General features: G+C 45.4%; 1 protein-coding gene across 2 annotated transcripts; it reads left to right on the top strand.

Annotated features, from left to right (window-relative positions):
• On the top strand, positions 1–16,014 carry LOC128305187 (protein timeless). Of its 2 annotated transcripts, XM_053042521.1 has the most exons (15): positions 1–368; positions 6,931–8,111; positions 8,235–8,581; positions 8,635–9,155; positions 9,237–9,378; positions 9,695–9,913; positions 10,001–10,069; positions 10,168–10,391; positions 10,527–10,725; positions 10,786–11,407; positions 11,488–11,688; positions 11,919–12,033; positions 12,897–12,959; positions 13,236–13,469; positions 14,462–16,014. In XM_053042521.1, exons 2-15 carry the CDS (start codon positions 7,241–7,243, stop codon positions 14,553–14,555), a joined length of 3,921 nt encoding a protein of 1,306 aa, XP_052898481.1. In that variant the 5' UTR covers positions 1–368; positions 6,931–7,240; the 3' UTR covers positions 14,556–16,014. The 2 variants fall into 2 exon arrangements, with proteins under 2 accessions (XP_052898481.1, XP_052898480.1); XM_053042520.1 differs by having other exon boundaries at positions 6,931–8,581.
• Positions 16,015–16,307: the final 293 nt, after the last annotated feature.

The raw sequence follows: 16,307 nt of genomic DNA, 5'->3' as shown, positions 1-16,307 counted from the left end.
TGGTTGACGTTCTAAAACACTCTCCTGGTTGAGGCACATCACGTTTTTCAAGCTGTGCTGCATCGTGAGCCGTTTGGCCAGAGTGCGATCAGATTCCCACTGACAGTGGACGACGTATCGGTGTGTGAATAATATGCCCCTCGTCGAAGCCCCGCTTTAAGCCGACGCAACCAATAGCGCAGGGTGTACACGGTAGATAGTGACCGACGGCGGAGAAGATTGTGCGCTGCTTAGCGGCGTGTAACAGACCGGACAGCAGTAAAGCGACGGAGTTCTAACGTCATCACGTCATCATTGCACACACATTCGAAGCGACTAGATAGAGAGAGTGGTCCCCATTGTGACTGTGGCAGAGGCAGCTAATGAAGGTAAGTAGATGCACATGCATCGCCCGGTGCCAGCACGTTACCGACTAATAGTTTCGTGCGTACTTGCACGAGAGAGTAGGGTTCCGGCGGGTATGGGGTTGTATAACCATTCTGAGCACTATGACGCGATCATGGGTAGAAGGGTGAATGGAGTTAGATTGCCGATCAGTACAGGGTGAGGTGCTGTACGATAATATCCCTTTCGGTGTAAGGTTCTTCGCGAGCTTTGGTTCTTTTGCCTTTAAATGAGACTCTTTCTTATGGACACTACTCAATTGTTCTACTGTCTTTTCTCGCATTCAAGCCTGTTAAATCTCTTTCTTTTGATCTTCTGCTTGCAAGGATCTATTCCGTATTTTCAAAACCTTGATTGTTCCGCTTAAAATCTTGAACGCCCCCACCCTCAATAAACCTCATCTTAAGAGAAATTGGCAATTTCAATCGTCCAAAGTCATAAGATGCTTAATTGAATCAAATCCGCCCGTTTCATTTTCCATCAGAGCTTCTCTGGACACTTTAATATCCTCGAATGTCTGGAAGGGATGGAAGAATAATCAAATGAAGTTTAAAATCAATGTTTAATGTTACAATCTGCTCGTTTTATGCAATTTTACTAGAGAATCTTTCAGCATTTTGATATGCATGAATGTCTGGCAGTGATTGAAGAATGTATTATATGAAATTAATACATTTTACAGACGAACGGAGTTATATAGCAAGCAGTACACTTTCGAATATTTAAAAGCACTTTTTTTTAATTGGAATTTCTCAACAGTATAAACAATTTTCTCTTAAATTTCACTGTACTTTTGTTGGAAGTTACTAAGCAACTGTTGAAAGTAATTCAAATAGTTTTGAAATTCTATAGCCACTATATCAATCACAAGAGCAAACATCGGAAAGATGAGATATATTACAAGATTGTTCGAAAGCATTCAAATGAGATCTTTTTTGAACGTGCCCATTAGCAACGAAGTGAGGTATCATGACGCACTTATCAATTCCGAGTGAAATTATCAATTATCGTTAAATCCAAAGAACACAAGACATGAACGTTTCGTTGTAACAGACAGCAAACAAACCTTCATTATGTAAATTACGCATAAAAGGGTTTCTGTTTACTTTTTAAAGCTCTTGCAACAACGTTAAGAATCGAATAATTTGTAAAGGCTACTTGCGGATTATATGTGCCCAGTTGAGAGCCCTAAAATTGAATCCAAAATGTGAATAAAGCCATAATACAATAAATGTATTAAATTTAATTTAAAAAAATCCACACAATTACACGAAATTGATCGGTAATATTTCTTTTAAATTAAAAAAAGCATATAAAATTTTCAATCTAACATTTTGCATCTGCTTTTACTGCAACTCTTCCTTCGCTTTAAAACATCCATCATGAAATGCGAAAACCTCAACAAAAAATGATGAAGTTTTATGAAATACCGAAGGGATCCTTTTCATGCACTCGCCACAGTTAACCATACACCACAGCTAATTGGTGCTCCTGGTTTTACCAACAAAAAACCATCCGAAACCCATTTATGACAGGACGCGCAATATGCAACCTCAACGAATAGGGCTTGCTTGTATGAATTCAGAACATTTGTATGGGATTTTCTGCAACCATTTTTCCTCCCATCGTCGCGCGGCTTACGGAAACTGTGTAATCAAACGCGTCACCATCGTTTCCTGTCCTATTGCAGCGGAACATTCCATTCAGACAAATGGAAGCGAAACCCTGCAGCAAAATTCGCACTTCACTCGGTGAAAGCAAAGAAAGGTGCGCTAATAAAGCTAACCGAAAGCATCGCAAGTTGACTGAAGCGGTCTGTACCGCTCTACTTTGGCTTGGGTTTATCCTTACCATCATGCCTCCCACAGAAGTCTAGCAAATTCGCAAACAATCTAACAACCCGAGGCTAGATTTAAAAATAAATAATATCTCACTCACAACAAGTCGTGGTTTTATTTCTTGTTCGTACTGTAATGTTGTGCAATCTTTGCTCGGGCCGGGAAGCCCCAAGGATTTTTGTTTGCGATTTTTATCAACACGTAACGAACTGTTTCTGCTTCGTAAATACCATTCTGTGCTACTTTACAGACCGTAGGTTAATAATAGCGATTAAAACTTTCACACCAGACCGGATAAAAGTCTTCTGGATTGTTTTCTCGGGAAGAGTGATTCAATTAATGCGTGCCAAAATAAACGCACGATTAAATATTTAATGAAGTCGTTTTCGGCGAAATGTCACCCGAAAAATCCCTCTTATCGTTCGCTTCTACGACGAGTCGTTGGTGAACCGATACAGAAGTTTGAGAATTGTTAATGCGCAGTCTTACTTAAGTTTACACAAAATTTATCGGTCCATAAAAATGTGCATAGTAATTCCGACTGTAACGCGGACTAACTAAGAGCTAACATTTTCCGACGAAAAGTTTACCCCCTGCTGCATTAATGAGCGGTGTCTTGTTTGAATTGGTTACCACAGAACCGCAACAGATTAGGCGAATGGAAAAGCAAGAGAGAAGTAGCGAACGATACCATCAGCATTATGGAATCGATTTGAGCATCTACTAACTCCTCCGGATTGTCCGAACCAAACGACAGTTGTAGCGAAAACGTGACATACTTCCAGCCCCCGGTACATCTGCCCACACGAAACACTTGCCCTTGCCGGTGTGGGCCCAGCGTTACGCATAAACATCAGAGACTCTCCAGGAAATTGGTACCATGTTCCATACAAGCAAGCACTTCGAACGGGACAACATTTGAAACCTATTTTAGACATTTTCCACTATACAATAAACGCTAAAGCCGCATTTGATCGTTATCGGAGTGTATCTAGCATGAACAATGTCTTCGTACCTTCGATGACTTTGGTGTTATTTGTGGCGCACTCGATGGGCATGCATATTGCATATTGTTAGTTTCGAAAAAGCCCACCGAATCGCCCATTGATGGGTAAGACCCGCAGCATCTGAAATTCAATTAACGGATTAGCAATGCACAACACAACGTTACCAATGCAGACAGCATCCCCCTCGGAGTCATTGAAGAGAGCCTCAAAACATCCCCTCTAGTTGGAAATTGAAATAACTTCTAGTGAGTGAGACTGTACTGTGTTTGCCGGAAGATACTCGTCTAGGTGCAAAGTTTAAGCAGCACAGCATTTCAAACCAGTTTGATCACAGTAACAATAACATATTTATCTGAGGCAAACAATGGAAACGCCCAAAAGGACCGATGTACTTCCATAAAAATCATCCCACACGTCGCATGAGGGTTTTTGGGAAAAGAGGTTTATTTGTTTATGAAGCAGCATGTTATCACATCACTGTTTGCTTACAGTACAGAATCGGATGTGTGCATTCCAGAGAAAAAAGGTTAAGAATATATCCTGTACAGTGGAAAGAATGTACACAAGACACGGGTAAATATCCCCGTAGTTAAAATAACATTTCCTTCCCCGAAGGTAGTGAATAGTGTGAATGTTTGAATTTGAATTCCAATGACGAGAAAGAAATGAAAATCCTAATGCACTGTTATATCAATTATTTTGAGTTAGAAAATTAAATACGAAATCAAGAATAGCCAAATGATCATTTTGATTATATTGATCCTCTTGAAATCTACGTGCACAGTAACGCATCCAGAGGGCGCTAATGTCGACAAAAAGGGATAAATAGTAACGCTTCTTTTTACAGTGAATAGTCCTTTCTCCGTACCTATCTCCGGTACGCAGGACTAACTGTCGACAGATGGGTAAATGTAGTCAAAGAAAACCGGGAAGTAAGGCCTTTGCTTTGTATTAAAGTATCTCATTTTCTAAACATGATGTTTGAGGATTTCTTCTAACATAATATAATTTGCCATAAACACATAATTTACTCAACGTATATCGGTAAACGCCATCACAGTTTGTTTGCATCAAATGACATGCTCAGCTTGACATTTGAATTCCATTTCAATCTGTGAATATTCAATAGATGCATCCCTAAGGAATTTCCCTGAGTTTTCCTGTCCTTGTGCCGTTACAGTGCCTCCATATGAGGTTCATTTTAAGAGGAAATTGAATGTGAAATATGTGAAACCACCACGCGTCAAACGCACAACTCATCTACCAGCCGCATCGTTATGACAAAACATTCCACAACACCGCATTGCATGGCTACAGTGGAAATAGCACATTCACACTGGCCATTGTACGTGAAGACCTTCAAGATTCCTACAGCATCCGGACCCAAAAACCGAAATAGCGGCATACTTACCACTTGCACTGCTCGCCCTATTGTTGGTCTCAAGTTAGTTTTCTTCACAGGAATTCCATCCCGAAGGAAGGATATTTCTAACACAAACAATGCACTATTTACAACACTTCTCCCCTGGTGTGCAGCCGCAATGCCATGGAGCTCCACCTGGTTTTGCTATTTTTCATCCATCAACGTGATCAGGTCGTTGTTAAAAACGAACTCAGCGTTAAAAAAGTTTTGTGTTCTAAAACAACATTTCCATCGCCGCCTCGTGAATCTCCTGAATAGTGAAAGTATAGCAAAAAACATCCCCGGACGAAGCCCTTGTCCAAAGTTGTGGAAGAGTCTTTATTTGTTCGGTTTGTTTCGGTCCTACTCCGTTAGCACTGTACAATAGTGTGGCTAATTTCAGCACTTGAAACTTTCCAACAATGGTCGTTGGCTGCGTTGTTGTACGAACTCCACAGCACCTCCATGCCATGAGACTCGGTGTTAGAAACTTTTCAAAAACACCTGACAGAGTGTAAGATTCGTTGAAACGATCTATTCTTCCCCCGGAGCACCTTTTTCTTCTCCCTTGCGCACAAACTAACAACAATAAGGTGGAAATGTAACAAGGTGAAGACAGCTGTCTAGTACATTCCTGTTCGTGGCTACTGCTTCCCGGTCATGTCCGCACGTGTTCTACAGAGTGTTCACTGCGTGGCGCGTGTTGATACGGAGGTTGATAAAACCACGCGGTTGACATTTTGTGTGGTGATATCGGTGGAAAATTTTCCACATCGCAGTTCTCCCTTGTACAAATCTTGTCGCGATAGGTTAACGGGACATCATGGAGAGCCTCCCAGGGAGTTGGAGAGTGTAATAATCCCGATATCGATTGTTTCTCCAATGATAATCCTTCACAGCGCCATAATTTCTTCACCATTTTCATTAGCCGAAGTGAAAGTGGAGACGAACGTGGTGATGGTGCTCACGTTGCCATCGCCGTACTTGCTCGTGTGCCACGGGGCCCTTAGGGGAAGAAGGTTAATACATTTCCCTACAATTTCTCACCCGCACCGTACGCATGCATGGGCTGTGTTTGTGTGGGAGTGATTATGTACCGAACCTTTAACGACCGATAAGGCAACGAGACATCACTGGAAAACAGAAAAACAGCTCATACATTTCGCCCACCAGCACAGGAAACCGAAACGGGATTAGGGCCCCATCGGTCGCTTCCTTGTTGGCAGCATGTCTACGGCTTCGTTGACTCACATACGGTGGCCAGTGGAAAAGCCGGAAAAGGTCACTGTGCGCTAACGTAACTCACTCACGAAACACGCTCGACGCCAGAATGCCAACCATTGTCCAGTGCACGGGAATGTGTTAACGAAAAAAATATATATCTACTCTACCCCGAAACGCATCCGATAAGCGAACGTATGTACATATCCAGATCCTATTATATGTCTGCAGGAGGTGGCAATTCCCGCTCTAAGGCACGGTGTCTTCAGCTACAATGCTGTCAAACGCAACCAACATGTGACATTTTGGAGGACGATCCATGGTGACCGCTTAAGCGGGCCGTATTTGAATTTTCAGATTAACATATCTGAATGGAATTTCATCATAATCTATCTCAACCGATGTCCAAACGATGCTGTTGCGTCCGTCCGCTTGGGCAGATTGGTTTGGTCGAGGGAGATCCTGTGGCACAATGGCAGTGACATACATACCACCAAGAAGCTAAACATGTCCACATTCTATTTTATCTCAACTCGTCAGAAATGATGTGCTGAACTGAGTGTAGAGAGATATTTCAAACAAATGAAGACATGGATTATGACATAGATGTACTACAACTACTACTACTACCAGCTTCTTAACTTCAATGACGTAAGATTTTGCAATAACGTAACGTGGCGTGGCGCTTATTATTACCGTTTGCCCTTTTGGGCAGAAGGTTGGGAAGCATGGCAGTGGCCAACTCGTTGGTTAATATGTGACTGTGATGTGATAAATATAATCGTAGCATGGTTCCCCGATGGTGATTGAGACGGTGAGAGACTGTTGGGAAGGTTGTTTATTAGACCATAAATAGCATTAAGGAGGAGTGCGTGAAGCGATACAATTTATCATGCCGTTTAATTGCCAATATGTTTCCATTTGTTATCATCGGTATCCAAGTGTTTCTATTTGTGTGTTTGTAGTAATACTTAAGATTATAGTACTAAAACCGTAGGTTTGTGTTCTGTCGCTCTTGTTTTGTTAATAATTTTTCGTTTTATCTCTTTTGCTTTCATCACTCCGCTCTTCTTTTTAGCAAACGATTCCAATGGATATAAAACCTCGTTTCATTCAATCAGATCCTCGCTCCCAAACCTGTAATCTTCAAACGCAAACAGATTATCCTTCCAAGGACACTTAAAGAAAATCGCTCGGACAGTACAACACCACTCGCTTAGCTATTGTAGTCGTATTTTTTGTTCATCCCTTAAATCTCCCCGTGAAATACCCTTCAATTAACCTCGAATCCTACCCACCAACCATCCATCCATCGACCGAATTCCCCACAGTCCGTACGGGGGAACCTATTTGAAGGTAATACGTTGGGAGCGAGCCTAGGTTGAAGCATGGAATGGCTGCTAGCGAACCCGCAGATCAACAGCACGTTCGGTTCGCTGGGCACGTTCGAGGACGATGTGTACCACGTCAGCGAGGACTGTCTGGTAACGCTGGAGGAGATCATCTGTAAGCTGGCGGTGGAGGATGCGACCCTGCGAACATTTCGCCGGGCGATTGGGTTCGGACAGAACGTTAAGAACGACATCGTACCACTGCTGGTGAATGCGAAGGATGTGAAGATCATCGACACGACGATCCGGTTGCTGGTGAATCTGACCGTGCCGATCGAATGTTTGCTACCGGTAGACCTCGTGTCAAAATCGGAGATCGGCCGGCACACGATCTTCGAGCTGAACAAGCTGCTCATCACCAGCAAGGAAGCGTTCGTCGACTGGAAGACCACCAAGGCGGTGATCGACCACATGAAGGGTATACTCGAGCGGGACACGAAGCTATCGATCCAGCAGTGCGACAGCGTTAACAACTGTCTGCTGTTGCTGCGCAACATCCTGCACGTGCCGGAGATGGGCACGGGCGTGGGTACGCACGCGGGCAGCTTCCCGACCGCCGGTCATAACACCTCCTTCCAGAACCAAATCATCTGGAACCTGTTCACGCAGAGCATCGACAAGCTGCTGATCTACCTGATGTCCTGTACGCAGCGCGCCTACTGGGGCGTCACGATGGCGCAGCTGGTAGCGCTGATGTACAAGGACCAGCACATCAGCACGCTGCAGAAGCTGCTGAATCTCTGGTTCGAGTCGACGCTGTCGGAGAGCTCGGAGGACAACGAGAGTAACACGTCGCCGCCGAAGCAGTGCAGCGGAGACTCCAGTCCAATGCTTACGTCCGACCCGACGTCTGACTCGTCCGACAATGGTGAATGTCTACGCCGGGAACGTACCGTTCCCGGGCAGCAGCCAACCGAACTGCGGCACAAGCCGCAGCACCAAACGCAGAACTTTGAACCAGCCGGACTTATGAACGCTGTTTGCATTTTAGGCAGTGGCAAAATGCCATCGTCCATGAGCAAGGAATGTTCGTCCGAGGCGCCGCAGGTCACGCGCATGGTTGCCGACTACCCGACCCAGATCATACTCTCGCGGGCGATCAAATCCCACCAGATGTACCACCAAACGCTGAAGGCGAACGCGACGGACGGGTGTATCTTGGGCGGGACGACCTGCGGAAGCTGCTGCAATGGTGGTGGTGGTGGTGGTGGCTGTGGCGCGAGTGGCAAACCCTCCTGCAATGGTGCTGGCATGCACCATCAGCAACAGCAGCTGTGCGATCACCAGAAGACACCATCTGCATGTGCTTCCGATGGGCAGGAAGTTAGCCGAAACTTTGTATGTTCTTGTGCACTGTGCTGGGTTTATAATTTATTAACTTTTTCTTTCAGACCAAAAAGTCCAAAGGTGGCGCCAAGCTTTTTGAGTCGTCGAGCAGCAGTGGTTCGTCGGGCATCTTTTGCAAACAAACGGTGGCGGCCGCGGTTGCCTCGGTAAAAGATCAAGCAATGAAGGAGTGCAGCAAGTCCCAAAATGGGTCACAGTCGTGTCAGCAGCAGCAGCAGCAGCAGCAACAGCAACTGCAATCACCTCCAAAGTCGCCAACATCCCCTTCCCAACAGCAACAGCAGTCACAGGCGCAGCAACAGCAATCACAGCAAACGCAAAAACAGATACAAGTGTCTCTGTCGGAGAATTCGGACTGCGGATACGGTACGCAGGTGGAGAAAGAGTCCATCTCCACCTCGAGCAATGAGGACGACAGCCCGCACCAGAAACCGATCCACCAGAAGCCGCCCTCCAACCAGAAGCAACGTTTCAATGCGGCCAACAAGCAGCGCAACCCTGTGTCGGTGCAGGAGAAGAAAGAGCTGCGCCGGAAGAAGTTGGTGAAGCGAGGCAAGAGCAACATGTGAGTACAGCAGCGTAACTCGATTGCATTACGCGAGCATTTTCACACTATTCCTTTTCCAACTGTTTCATGTGCCATTAGCATCAACATGAAGGGGCTCATGCATCACGTCCCAACCGACGACGATATATCGCACATCCTGAAAGAGTTTACGGTTGACTTTCTGCTGAAAGGATACGGTTATCTGGTGCACGAGCTGCACACGCAATTACTGTCGGATCTGGTAAGTTTCAGGAGCAAAGTTTAATTGATGGTACAGCGTGGCATGCACACACATGAATGCTTCCGGTGCGATTTAATATTCCCTTCGGTTGAGTGCTTAGGGTTGCTGAAGTACACCGCTGCTTGACATTGAGCATGAGCTATAATTGCAACGTACGCCTCAAACATGATTGTGCACTGCAAGAAGAGAGATGAAAATACTTATGCTTTAGCTTTCCAATAAGACAAATTAAGCATTTTTTGTTGAATTTCATAAATGATGCTAATTATCCGGGGTTTTTTTTTCATTTGTTTCTCGCCGTTTGGTCGTTGCTCAGCAAGTGCAAATCGACACGTCACACTTTTTCTGGCTGGTTACATACTTTCTGAAGTTTGCCACCCAGCTCGAGTTGGACCTGGAGCACATCAACAGCGTCCTGTCGTTCGACATCATAAGCTACCTTACGTACGAGGGTGTGATGCTGTGCGAACAGCTTGAGCAGCTTAGCAGAGCTACCGAAACAGACATAAAGCCTTGTTTGCGAAGAATTCATTTGGTAAGCCACAATTGTGAAGCAAACATCTCGAGTGGTCCATTCTTATTCGGGATACGATACCGTCCCGTTTGTTGCTCCGTTTTGCAGGTTGTAACGGCGATAAGAGAATTTCTGCAAGCACTTGACACGTACAAGAAGAGTACACATCTGACAAAGGTGAGCATCAGGAGGAATTCCTCAGCTTTCCCACATCCGTCGGGATTCTTATTGCTATTTACAATTTCCTTGTGGTTCGCGCGTAACCCACATTACAGGAGGACAAAGAGAAGCTTAAGCTGCTGCAGATTCAGATCAGCTGCACGGAGGATTTGCGATGCCTGTTTGTGTTGTTGCTTCGGTGCTACAACCCAAACATTCAAAGCCGCCAGTATCTGCAGGATTTAATAGTGACCAACCATACGCTCCTGCTGCTGCTCGACGGCGTACGGGAACTGACAGCGGATGGCGTCCCGGGCGACATGCTGGGCCACATCAAACAGTAAACGAACACACACAAACCATAGCACAATTGAACCACCAATGGAAGGCCGTTTTCCGCTGGGAAACATTTTCCCGACTCTAACCGATTGGTTTTCTTTCTTTGTACGTTTGCTTCGTTTTGCTCTGCTTGCAGGTTCGCAACGGTGGAGATAATGCATCAGTACGGTTTGCTGCTGGAAGACTTCCGCGAGAATGGTGCATTCGTGAACGATTGTATCTTCACGATGATGCACCACGTGGGCGGCGACTTGGGCCAGATCAATGTGCTGTTTCAACCGAGCATCCTGAAAACGTACTCCCAGATATGGGAAACGGAGTATGAGCTGTGTGACGTAAGTAGATGCTTGTGTGGTCAACGTGTACATTTGAACAGAAATATGTCCGCATCACAGGATTGGTCTGATTTGATTGAGTACGTCATCCACAAGTTCATCAACACACCGCAACCGGCACCATTGACACTGTCGACAACTCTGCCGGACATCAGCACGCAGCTTCTATCGAGCAATCTGCTCGTTACCTGGACACAGGAGGAAAAGGACTCGCTGCACTGGTACTATGTGCAGTGCCGTCAGAGCAAGTGCGTCGTGGCCGACATTTTGAAGCTGTTCCAGGAAAATGGTAACCAGCAAAAGACGCGGCTCTCCATCATCGAGCAACTGCTCGAGCAGAACATCATCACGCTCATCCAGTACGACGATCTGATGAAGGTGGAAAATCCGGACTACGAGCGTAATGTGCAGACACCGGCACTGTCGGTCGCATCGGCCGACTCACCCAAACCGGAGGACGGTGACTCGAAGTCTTCATCCAAGGCGGTGGACGACATACAGGTGTTGCGCGACCGGCTCCAGAAGGAAAACCGTGGCAAACTGATCGCCTGGCTGCAGAAGAGTTTGCTCGACTGTTGCTTCGTCAAGTTGAATCTGCTGAGTGGCAACGTGTACGTGACGGCCGGCATTGGTGGCAATATGGGTGTGGTCGTCATGGAGCCAGTGTCGTACCATTGCATCTGTAAGAATCAGTTGGAGTAGCTAAGCTATGTCTGATACTTATGCTCACATCCTCGCTGACTAAACGTCTCTCTTCTTCAGTGAAAAAGAAATCCATCCCAGTTGTACCATGGAATCAGGACCAGTTTGCGATACTGTCCTACCAACCGTTCATACTGCTGCTTCACAAGCTCGGCTTCCATCTGCCAGCCGATGCGAAGAAAATGTTTGTGCGAATTCCAGAATTCTGGACGGCGGACATCCTGTACAACATTGCGCTCAAACTCGGTCCACTGGATAAATGTAAGTACGGAGGGCTTCGGGCGTCGGCCTTTCGGCCCACCATCGCGCTCTCTTCACATCTTTGCAATTTCCCCGAATTTCCGGGGCTTTCCCACCCTTTGATCAAGTTGTCATTAAACGTCTTTCTGTTTTTCTCTTCTTCTGTGTTTTTTTTTTATTTTACTGCATACCGGCTGGTGGACGCACGACGCTTCTATCTCTCTCTCTTCTCTCTGTTTCTTCCCGTACAGCGATTCTAAAGTTCGATCTCAAGTACCTCAACAAGGTGCTTTCGATGGAGAAACAAGCTAAGGCCGACCCTTGCCCGCCGAACGATGCTCGGTTAGAGAACTTTGGATTATCAAGGTCCAGTTAGCCAAGTCATACACCCATCAGGTTAACTACTTTCAGTTGATGTTTTAGGACCGCGTCAGGGGGAGCGCATGGCTCTGTCTTGTGAGAAGGCGGAGGGGCGGGTTGGTTTCGGGGACGGTGACACGAGCGAGCGCAACTTCTGACCACGCGGGCACCTCGCCATACCGTGTAACGCCTCGCACACCGTTTGATTCGCGCTAGGATCGGGCGGGTTGCGTATGCGCGCACGGTTAGGCTGGTGCCTGCGCTTAAAACTATCATATCATAGTAGCATCTTCGGTTTCTCTTGTGTTCTTGTTTTAAATCGTAGCGTTTTGTTTTTCACGCATCTCACGCATTAGATAAGTGTGTAGTTTCGTTGAGTTTAAGTCGTCTAAAGAGCTAGGTTTAGAGATGTTCAATCCATTTAAGAGCTAGGAATTTCACACACTGCATGCATCCTTAGACATAGTTCCCAACTCGTTTCTTGCTCTTGCTTCTCCTCATCAGCTGGCTGCTCTTATGCGACGCGTGCGATGGATTGGTGTCATGATAATAATCAAATTTCACAACTTCAAGCTATTCAATTGGTATTCTAAACAACCAGAAATTAAATCGAGAACCTGGCCCGTTATTGAGTTTGGAGAAGTAATGATTTCCCTAGATTGTTGTTGATTGTTTAGCAGGGTATAAACACAAGAAACATCAATCATCTCTGGCAAGTTTCGACAAACCCTCTCGAGAGGGGCAAAACTTCCAATCAGACCACAATCCATCAAACCAGTCAGTTTAGTGTGTTACCAGCTGCGAAACTCTTTTCCGACTACCAACTGCTTCGACTGATAGCGTTCCTTCCCACTCTCATCCCGATACAGATTCAGCCCTCAAATCACAACTAACTGGCTCGATGTAGTGATGCGCAATAAGGCTGTGCAGAGGTAAGCAAACTCGAGAACCGACCGGAAAATACTCATTAGCGTAATTGCTGCCAGGCCGCAGTAGGACGGTGGGCCCCGTAGAGTGTGTTGATTTCACGGAGGGAATGTCGGAATAAATACAAATCCAATCGGTCCATCCGCACATTTCCATTCATGATGCTATCTTACGTGCAAATTATTTCGTCCTTACCTTCCTTTTCGGCCGATAGTAAAACGGAAGTGGTAACGTTTGGCGAGTAGTACAACCGTATCTGTTCGTTTTGTATTGTTCATCAGCAAGCGTAAACTGGATTTGCCCGGTCCGTCAAAGGTTATCGATACGGCCAATGCTACCCATCCGAGTGCAACGCTGAAGACGGGCGGCAAACCACCGGTACAGACGAAAATGCTGCACGACCTTTCCATCATTGTCGAATCGAACGATGACGACGATGACGAGCTGCCGGCGGATGAGGACGATGGGCTGGATAGCTCCGAGGTGCCGGTACTGGAGGAACACGATGTCGTCAGGTAGGTGGTCAGCCTAGCGCACTATCAAGCATGGTGAGCGGATAAATTATTCCGTTCAGTCAATTTTCCAGCGCGAATCAATTTGTCCAACGCTCAAGCAGTTGTCGTCGTCCATCACATGGGGTGGTTTATGCGAGCGCATAATGTTTAGGGACACTGTACGGTTGTGAAGTGTAAGGTCAGCGAAGGTGCGGTGGCGTGTTATATGCTAACATGACTTTGCTTTCACATAATGTAATACATTTTTAAACGGGCAAAATGCAAGCTTGTTACATGATTGAATGGGCGGACAAATTATGCCACTCGAAAGCGACTTGAACATGTGCCACGATACGTGGATATGGTTGTGTCTCTGTTGCAGGGGTTTTTTCAGAGGTTTTTTTTTGTGAGGACGAGCGTTAAATGTTTTACAGTTTATCAAGAATAAATTGAATTTGAATATAAGAATGGTGAAGTAAATTCGAATTTCATGTGTGAAAAAACTGCTCAAAATCATCCAGGACCGTTGATGACCGTAAAAGGTTTAACTAGCTTGATAAACCCTGCCGAAGGTACCTTTACTTGGTCCTCCTGAGTGTGTATGTCTTCGCTGTGTGGTGTCGAATTGAAATGTTCATTTAATGGTGATTTATTTCCAATAACCATCGAGAAGCTAGAGACCGCTCCTGAGACTCTTGGTCTGTCTTGGCGTACGGCACGATTCACAACCACAAGGTTTACCATTGCAGCTGGGAAGTATAATTGATTGCCCCTCTACGGCAGAGACTGTGGTCTCTCGGCATCAGAGAACGTACGATCGACGTCCTCCAGTGTCGAGGTGTCGTGCCGCAGGGCTGTGATAAATCCCCGGTTAATTGAGTTAGAAACCCTCAAATTTGTAACGTTTAGTCGAGTTCTAGCACCTAGTAAAAGTGAGTTAATTATCGATCTATTAATAACCCTTTTTTTCTGTGTCTCCTTCTTGGTTTCGATATCCATTCTGTTCTGCGCAGTGCCTGTGAGACCGCTTCGGTCGCGTCGGATCTGACCCGTATGTACGTAAGCGACGAAGACGACAAGCACGACATTGTGCCACCGATTTTGTAAGACAATTCAAACACTAAAAAGCAAACCGCAACAAATCATCGAAGAAACTCATCGATGAGTCATTAGTTAGCACCCAGTGCACACCATTTCCCGCCATGTTGTCTGTTTTACTGTCGGATATTATTGTGATTTTTCCGGTTGCCAAGTAACGCGGCGACGCATCACTTGTTTCGAGGTGCAGAAAGATTCTTTCTCTGATCATCCGAGTGTGTCCAATACAACGCACGCACAGAAAAATCAGTTGCTTCCTAGAAGCCAATTAGCTCTCGTTCATCCAAAGCGCCGATCTAATTATCCAATTCCAGGAATGTCAAACCAAAGCCTTACGTAAAGATATCCGACAGATAAAGAGTAGATATCAGAATCCTTACCACATAGAGCGCCTGCAAATAGAGCTTCAATGTTGAGTGTTTGTTCGCAATTAGTAAGATTAAATGCAATGCCCATTGCATTCCCCATCATTTGCTGAGCACACTGAGGAGATGGGATGGATTGTTCCAAACCAGTGTATTGTTTCTCTTGCTCCACTGTTGAGCAATGAAGGAAAAATAGATGTAAAAAATTCACATTCCTACACAAGGACATACAGATGTACTATCTTCATGTTGATCACTGTTGCTCTCGATTGGCTGTAAAATTTCAACGGGAAACAAAAAGGATACTCTCACCCGCTAGGGTGCTGGGGGGGATAGAAGGAAGAGAATCGTCTAACGATACACCGAAGGAAATGATGTTAAAGTTAAGTGTGTGTGACACAAAGTCACCCGAGCCGAGAGCTTGAAGGGATTTAAACAGGAAGCGGAGGTTTATACGGTTACCAACTACATTAGGTATAGCGTTATTTTTAGGCAACTGCAAGCTGCGCATACCCCTCCAAATCTGCATTGACGTTTTATGTCATATTGTTTTCCATTAGTTTTTTGTTTGATTATTGTTTCAACATGCCGAACCTGTACGCGTCCGTGATGATAGCCGGCCAAGTCCGGAGGTGACAGCATGTACGAAAGACTGCATAGGAACCAGGGGAACCAATTAAAGTGCTACTTGACAAAACGTTCGACACACGGTACAAATCGTTTATCGCTAGGCGAAGGAAAGTGTATAGCGTGTGATGAAGATAGATGAATGATAGAGGTATTGTTTTGCTAAAAGTGTTCCCAATCGATCGCCGTTTTGCGTAGCGTAGTGGTAGCACTGGTTCGCCTACAGTAACGGCCCGGTGTAGAGTGAGAGAGGAACGCTATGAGCGCTAAGGCTAAGGCCATTTGAAGGAGCATCCGCAACGGAATCGCTTTTCAGAGGCTGTGCATGAAACATAGAATCAAACAAAAAACAGGAAAGTAAAGATAAATCGTAATAAGAGCTTTTACTAGTGCACGTTTGCATCTGGCCACCGACGTGTGTGCCAAGTGCATTGAATAGTTTATGTACAACAGGTTAAAAATGAAAGATGAATAAATGTAGCTATTTGTGGAAATAACGGGAGTGATAATTATACCGAAGAACTATTCAGAAATAAGCATCGAGAAATGGAAATATTGGTAAGTACAGGATTATGTGTACACAGTTCCGCATCAGTGATCCGAGGATACTTTTTGCAAATTTGATGTCCGGAAGAATAAAGGTAATAAAATTCTACTAAGTTTTCCCACAAATACAAGAATGGGCCAGCGATCTGCTAACGCAGCTAGAGCGTCCTACGATCTACTGGTCTGATCTTGTTTCTTGGCCTGTGATACGAAATTCAGTTAC

This window comes from Anopheles moucheti, chromosome 3 (assembly GCF_943734755.1).
Source record: "Anopheles moucheti chromosome 3, idAnoMoucSN_F20_07, whole genome shotgun sequence".
Lineage (NCBI taxonomy): Eukaryota > Metazoa > Arthropoda > Insecta > Diptera > Culicidae > Anopheles > Anopheles moucheti.
Note: the sequence above shows the minus strand (reverse complement) of the source record. Positions and strands in the feature narration are given on the sequence as shown.

Excerpts from the sequence above, each read along its gene's own strand:
- LOC128305187 (XM_053042520.1), top strand. The coding sequence starts at position 7,241 with ATGGAATGGCTGCTAGCGAACCCGCAGATCAACAGCACGTTCGGTTCG. Across the intron at positions 9,914-10,000 it reads GTTTGCGAAGAATTCATTTG|GTTGTAACGGCGATAAGAGA; the intron begins GTAAGCCACAAT and ends TCCGTTTTGCAG. Across the intron at positions 11,689-11,918 it reads ACTCGGTCCACTGGATAAAT|CGATTCTAAAGTTCGATCTC; the intron begins GTAAGTACGGAG and ends CTTCCCGTACAG.